This window comes from Moschus berezovskii, chromosome 2 (assembly GCF_049115385.1).
Source record: "Moschus berezovskii isolate FMDL1 chromosome 2, NW_MosBer_1.0, whole genome shotgun sequence".
NCBI lineage: Eukaryota > Metazoa > Chordata > Mammalia > Artiodactyla > Moschidae > Moschus > Moschus berezovskii.
The window spans coordinates 11,172,662-11,180,204 of NC_142461.1; the positions used below are offsets into that span (position 1 = coordinate 11,172,662).

At 44.0% G+C, this 7,543-nt stretch overlaps 1 protein-coding gene across 1 annotated transcript; it reads left to right on the top strand.

Moving 5' to 3' along the window:
* The first annotated feature begins 1,162 nt into the window (after positions 1–1,162).
* ATP5IF1 (ATP synthase inhibitory factor subunit 1) lies at positions 1,163–3,239 on the top strand. Its single transcript, XM_055397701.2, has 3 exons — positions 1,163–1,329; positions 1,428–1,519; positions 2,967–3,239. The coding sequence occupies exons 1-3, from the start codon at positions 1,243–1,245 to the stop codon at positions 3,115–3,117; spliced, it is 330 nt and encodes a 109-aa protein (XP_055253676.1). The 5' UTR covers positions 1,163–1,242; the 3' UTR covers positions 3,118–3,239.
* Positions 3,240–7,543: the final 4,304 nt, after the last annotated feature.

The window sequence follows — 7,543 nt, forward strand, 5'->3', positions numbered from 1 at the left end:
TACCATCTGAGCCACCAGGAAAGCCCTCTGAAACAGGAATGGCACGTAAGTATCTAGAGACACACACAATTATTATCACTAAGTAGTGGGCTTATACGTGATTATTATTTCTAGCCTTCTGCTTTCATGCTTTTTGAAGTTTTGTGAAATGAACATTTGAAAATGTGCCCCGCAGCCATTTCCTCCCATGTAAGTCATACAAACCAGGGCTGGTATTTTTCCAGAGAAAAGGTGATCATTAAAAACACTTCAACAAAGTCACAGAAAACAAAGAAGATATTTTTATAATCATGAATAAGATCTGGCCCAACTCTCTCAACTAAAGGAGAAAAATACTGGACCCAGAGGGAGAGAGTGACATAGGCAATGAACTACTATTACCTTGATGACATTTGTTCGATGGCTAACGGAAGACCAAGGTAAAGTCTTCCCTAGAGGCCTACCTATGCTCTTTTCAACTTCATTGCACCACACTACCAGAAGTCCTGTTATCAAGCCCATTTGATAACACATCAGTGCATCTCGCAAATATTAATTCAGTAATGACTTGACAACTTCATAAACTCCAAGGCGCAAAAAGACAAAAAGAACAAAACAGTGAGTTATTGATAGAATGATGGAGGGCAGAGAAGTTTTCTCTGAGCTGAAGTTTGAGACTTGAGAGTGAAATGTCAGTGCAACAACAAAAAAACATATATTCATACATTAAAAAAAAAAAATCCCCACAACTCTAAATGACTAAGTAAGGGCACCCTGGACGTCAGCATCATAGACAGAGCCGCCCACTCCGCCCTCCCGCCCCCTTATTACCCATCTTATTGATGCTAGTAGTCCAGAAAAATGAAGGTTTCCTTTGGGTGTTTAACAATAACATGAGAGCAGGAATGGTGAGGTGGGGGTGGACGCCACGCCTAATTCTGATAGATCCAAGAGCCGAAACCTTGGCTACTGCCTCTCCCTTCCAGCTTTTCCCCGGTCTCCTCCATTATTTTTCTACAGTCCTTTGACCCTGGAGCCCTTGCTAGGGGTTGGCTAAGGATGGGCCCGCCCCTCTGTCAGGATTCGCCACAAACTACAGGAACCCCGCCTCTCCCTCTCATGATTCGCTACTCCTGGCTTCATCCCGCCTCTCCAGAGAAACGATTGGCTGCCTGGCCATCAGGGCCGTTAGCGCCTGCGGAGAAGCTGCGCCTAAGGAGAAGCTGCACTTCAGGTCACTGGACGGGTGCTTCACTGACAGCAATGGCAGCCACGGCGTTGGCGGCGCGTACCCGGCAGGCCTTCTGGAGCGTCTGGGCAATGCAAGGCCGAGGCTTTGGCTCGGACCCGGTACGCCAGCGGCAGAGTCCGCTGCCCCAGCCCTGAGCGCGGATCCCTCCTCTCCCCTCTGCCCGCGTCTGTACCAATGCCCCCGTCTGTCTCCGCAGGCAGATAATGTTAGGTCCAGTGCGGGCGCGGTCCGGGACGCCGGTGGGGCCTTCGGGAAAAGAGAGCAGGCCGAAGAGGAGCGATACTTCCGGTGAGGCCCTTGGGACCCCGAGCCCAGTCCTAGATCACTCACGGCCTTCCAGCCCTTCTTCAATTGTCAGTTACCCCCATACATCCCTCCCTGGCGTCCTGCGGCGTCTCATCCCCACCCTACCCGCCTCAAACAGACCTAACAGGCCCCTGAACCTGTTAACACCCAAGGCTTGAGGGCCCGACTGTCGCCACCTGTGGGCTCCCGGTGCCCTGCCGAATCCCGCGGCCCCCATATCCAAGTCATTTCCACCTGCGGGTCTGCAGACCACGACTCATCTCTTCCTGAGTCATCTACCATCTCCACCCATGGAGTTCTACCCGCATCATGCAGAATGCCCCCCAGATTGCTCCCAGAGCATCTAGATCCGACGGTTCCACTATCTGCAGACTCACTGAGCCTGACTCTCTCGGCCCTCATCCCAGGCCTTAGCTTGCCAGCCCCGCAAGGATGGATTCCCTGATTCTTCAGACCCTCAGCCATTTCTAGACCCTTCTGCCTCTGCAACTCGCCTCAGCGAGTGGGATCGTAGGAGCATGTGGCAGCTGCACGTGGTTGGGACACCCATCCCCCCTTTTCTTGGAGACTTGGCCGGCTCCGCCCAGCCCAGCCTTTAGGAGCATGGACTGGGCTGGGCCTGTCTACCCTGTTTACCAACCTTGAGTTATCTTACACTGACTTGTATCCACCGTGGGGAGCAGCGTGGAACTAACTAATCTATCTTCTGCTCTCTTTGGCCTATCTTTTCTCTTCTGCCCTCTCTTGCTCACTCTTAAGGATTATCACCATGGCACCTGTCATATCAGAGAGACAAGGTGCAGCCCTTAGAGACCATCTAATTGGCCTCCCACATTTTACATTTATGGAAAACAGAAGCCCATATGTGGCCAAAGCAACATTTGAATCATCCGTTTTTGAGACCTAAATTGGACTCAAGAGACCACTTTTATTTTTCATCCCCTTCGTTTTGTCCTTTACAGAGGGCCTTGCAGTCCTCAGGCAAAGATAGCCCTAGATAAACTGTGGTAGGACACATATACTTGTCCTTTAACTATGCACCTTTATTTCTCCCCACCTCCTTTTGCTCTTTTCCTCCCCAGAAAGGGATTCTGTTCTCTGGGTGGTTTCTCTAATAAGTCCTTCAGGTAGGGACTTAAGTCACACCTCTCTGGAGTTTTCTAATGATTCTGACAGGACTCCTTCGTTAGTGGAGGAATTTCAGGCACTAACACTAGGACAGTGGAATCACTTTTGGCCGTCTCCTATAAACGTTGTATCAGGATGGAGTCGTCTTTCATAGTGGGGCTTGAAGAGGGTAGAAGAGGATTGTGAGCCAGACTCCAGTGGGGTTTGGAGGCCTGTTCTTTGCCTTAGGTATTTCAGGTGCTTAGAGATCTCTTTGGGCTGAAGAATTGGGATTAAACCAAGAGCCACTCTGTCCTTGTAGAGCTCGTGCTAAAGAACAGCTGGCCGCCTTGAAGAAACACCATGAAAATGAGATCTCTCATCATGCAAAGGAGATTGAGCGGCTGCAGAAAGAAATTGAGCGGCATAAGCAGTCGATCAAGAAGCTAAAGCAGAGTGAGGATGATGACTAAGTGCACAAGTTCTCCACAGAATGGCTGCCTGTTATTGCCCACTTCTCTGTGGACACAGTTCTGGTTTCACCAAAATCAACCTGTGTGCTTCCAACAAAGTATAATAAAGTGTCATTAGTGAACTGTGTCTAATGTTTCTGTCTAAAGAGGGGTAAGGGGACACACTACTGGGCCACTAAAATGAATCAGAAGACAGGGTACTCGCAGTAGAGAACTTGGAGACAAAGCACAGTGTGATGAGTGCTGTGCAACATAGGAAACAGTGTGATACAGAGGACAGAAAGTCCCTTTTCCTTGTCAGACAATAGTCAAGAGATATCAGAGAAAGCTTCTTAAGGGATAAATGTCAATGTATTAGGTCAAGAGCAGCCTGGAAAACAGGAGTGGTTGCTTCAGTTCAGTCGTTCAGTAGTGTCCGACTCTGTGACCCCATGAACTGCAGCATGTCAGGCCTCCCTGTCCATCACCAACTTCTGGAGTTTACCCAAACTTATGTCCATTGAGTCGGTGATGCCATCCAACCATCTCATCCTCTGTTGTCCCCTTCTGCTCCCACTCTCAATCTTTCCCAGCATCAGGGTCTTTTCAAATGAGTCAGCTTTTCACATCAGGTGGTGAAAGTATTGGAGTTTCAGCTTCAACATCAGTCCTTCCAAAGAACACCCAGGACTGATTCCCTTTAGGATGGACTTTAAAAGTTGTAATTCAAGGCACCATCAGTAATAATACCATTTTGCATTTATAAAATGGGTTAGACAACTCCGTGTGAACTAATTACCCTTGTTGTAATTATCCTCATGCAGGTTGAGAAGACTGGAATTAGAAATCATGTGTCACCTTGGCATCCAGGTGATTAGACTCCTAATCTGTTAACAGCACAGGATCAGAATTATCTCTGAAGTTACATTTTGCTTTGCCGAGCATCCTCTTGCTTTAGACTTTAAGACCTTGATTATTATTCAAACTAGTTGTGTTACTCTTGTAGACAAAAATGCAAAAAACAACTTCAAGTGACATATGGGCCATTGGCAAGATATTTTCAATTCACCAGTTCAGTAGTAGATCATTTGCCCCAGAAGTGTGATGTCATTTGTTTTAGGACAGATGACTTTTTGTTTATACAAAAGGCTTTAGGACAATTGAGTGATAACATCTTGGACAAGTCATTGACCCTATCCTTGCAGACCAGACACTTGATGGCTGTTTCCAAAACTTACCCATAGTGCTGCTGATGGAAAGTTTATTTCTAAATACTCTTGAGGTATGAGTGCTGAGATTCTAGTGGCCAGCAACAAAATGACCTTAAAGATGAAGTACAAGAAATGGTCATATTAACTCACATACCTTTTTAAAATTCTAAAACACTGCAAAATTTGAAACGTTTAAAAACTGGTTGAGGAACAAGTAACATCTTCCATTTTGGACTTTTGTGACCAAAAAAAAAAATGGCACACAAAATCTTGGGAATTCTCTGATGGTCCAGTGGTTAGGAGTCTGTTTTCACTGCCATGGGCCTGGAGTTTGATTCCTGGAAATAAGATCCCACATGGCCCGAGGCCAAACAGACAAAGGAAAAAAAAATGGAAGATTATAGTGTTTTGTGACTTCTTATAATCAATACTTTTCTTATTGGGAATGATGTTCCTAAGTTGATTCCTCAACAGCAGTGTATCATCTGTTCTTGTCCTATGTTTTAAATAAAAATCAGTCTAATGATGATTGAATCAAAGAGTTGAAACTTTAAAGTGAAGACAAAGAATCATGAGTTCAAATTTCTTTTTTTTTTTTTTTTGCTTAACCTGGCAACATGTGGAACTTCCCCATCAGGGATCAACCTGAAACCCCTGCAGTGGAAGTCCAGTGGTTAAAACTGAGTTTCAACTCTTAAAAAATGTTTTTGGAGCCACCTAATTTAAAACGACCTGAGCTTTATGAAAATGGTAACTCATGGTCTTTTTTGTTAGGACATACCTGTGGTTAGTTTTCCTATCATGCTATAGTAATGGAAAGATATAACTCTGTTTTAAAATACTTAAAAAATTTTTAAACAAATATATGTTAAAATCCTAAGATAGTTTATGTGATATGAAACAGTTACCACAGTCACAGCACAGGTCATGAGATTAACCAAAGACCCAGAAGCACCCTCAGGTGGTCCTTAGAATTTGGGAAATACTATAGCAAGGGATTCTTAAAGAAGCCACAAGGCAGCAGCATCACCTGGGAACTTGTTAGAAACACAGATTCCCAGGCCACATCCAAGACCTGCTGAAACTGAGGGTGGAACCCACCAATGTCATTAAACAATCACCCCCAGGTGATTCTGATGTGCCCTGAAGTTTGAGGACCATTCTAAATTCTAATGAAATTTGCTGACATTCTTGAGCACAGGGCACTTTTAATAATTGTCAGACATAGGCAACATATGTGTCAACATACACATTATTAAGTACAATGAAGATAACTATATATTTAATATAATTTTTAAATATTATATCTATTCGGTTGTGCAAGGTCTTAGTTGCAGCATGGTGGGTCTAGTTCCCTGACCAGGGATAGAACCCGGGCCCCCTGCATTGGGACACAAAGCCTCAGCCACTGGAGCACCAGGAAAGTCTCTAATATAGTTCTTAATATGAATGCTATTTTAGAACTTTTAAAAAAATGTATTAAGAATTATTCTGTACAAAACATAGTAGCATTTTCGAAATTTCATTCCACAGAATACAATTTGGAAAATGCTACACTGGTTTATTGCATTAGTTAGAATCTTTTTTGTTTACAAGTAACAGAAACGATCACTGGCTGGCTTATGGAGGAGAAAAACAGTAATTTACTGGAAAAACAGGCTATTGCCTCACAGAATCTCAAGACCTGAACAAACAAACCTCAGGAAAGGCAGGGGCCAGAGAAGCCCTGAAAAGTGCAGGAGATCTGTCTAAGGAACTTTCTAACCACCTGTGTCAGGAACATTAAAAAAAAAAAAAAGAATTTCTATGGAATTTTACACGAGATTATTTAACAATTGCACAACAATTTATGGAGCACTTGATAATTATTTACTCATAAAATCTCATGATATTTCTGGTAAATAGGTTCATATACCATAAGCTTAATTTTATAACCAAGGTAACAAAAGCAGGGAATTGGGAATAACTTTCTCAAGGTCACACAAGCAGGTTTGTGCTGAGCGAGGACTTTACTTCAGAACTCCTGTCCCCACAGTCTTGAGTTGCAGTGGTTCAGCTACCTGTTAGCTCCCTCTCAACGTGGAACAGGTTGGAGGTGGTGGGTCTTGCCAGGACCATTGGGGATGACCCAGGATTATTCCACTGTTTTCAAATATGCACTGCTGCATATTCTATGGATTCCAGTTTCATATTTCTAAAATGTATTCATATAATTTTCAATATAAAAAGTATATTTAGTATCTACTACATGCTGGGTAAACGTTAGGAATTCAACTACAAATAATTCCGACTCCTGTCCTTATGGAACCCACAGCCTATTGGCAAAGTCAAGCGGTTAAACAACAATGTAGTTCTAATGGTGTGAGTTTGGAATGTTGGGGGAGGTCGTGGGACAGGCACACAGTGCAGACCTGGGAGAGATATAACAGCAGCCAGGTAAACAGGAGAGAATGGCATTCAAGACTGACAGCAGCTGGCACTGAGAGATGTCCTTGGTTCCTGGGAGTTGACAATAGTTCAGCCTTTCTATCTGCAGCATGGAAAGAACGCTGAGGGGCTGGGGAGGAGGTAGTGTAGTAAGTTCTGTGAATCTTCTCAGGGTTGAGCTGACCACCTGTAAGCTGCATCAATCACTGCGTCCCGCTCCTCAGTCCTTCCTTCCGTTCTTCTTTCCATCCTCTCTCCCTCCTTTGCTCCTTTCCCTCTTCTTTTTAAGTACAGTTCTTTATTAGAGCAGAAAACACCTAAACCACTTTTACCCTTGAGGAATCTTTAACCTCAAACATTGGAAAGGAACAAAAAGATTGGGAGCAGGCAAAGGAACAAAGAAGTACAAGGAGACGTATGCCAACACGTCGTACGCTGGGCCACGCAACACAATCTCGCGATTAGCGGATGCCACAGATTCCCCCTTGCTCATCATTCTTTTTATTAACTTGAGATAAAATTCACATGACATAAAATTAATCATTAACCATTTAAAGTGTAAAATTCAGGGGCATTTAGTATATTCACAATGTTGTGCAAATATTGCCTCTATTTCGTTCGAGATATTTTCATCACCCCAGAAGGAAATCCCGTACCCATTAAGCTGTCACTCTCCATTTCCCCTTTGACCCAGCCCCCGGCAACCGCTAGCCTGCTTTCTGTCTCCATAAACTTGCCTATTCTGAATCAACATACAAATGGAATCATACAATATGTAACATTTCGTGTCTAGCTTCTTTCACTTAGAG

What these genes read in the sequence shown, in the direction of transcription:
- ATP5IF1 (XM_055397701.2), top strand. Translation starts at nt 1,243, where the DNA reads ATGGCAGCCACGGCGTTGGCGGCGCGTACCCGGCAGGCCTTCTGGAGC. An exon ending in GAGGCTTTGGCTCGGACCCG is followed by an intron (nt 1,330 to 1,427) that starts GTACGCCAGCGG and finishes CTGTCTCCGCAG; the next exon opens with GCAGATAATGTTAGGTCCAG. An exon ending in GAAGAGGAGCGATACTTCCG is followed by an intron (nt 1,520 to 2,966) that starts GTGAGGCCCTTG and finishes CTGTCCTTGTAG; the next exon opens with AGCTCGTGCTAAAGAACAGC.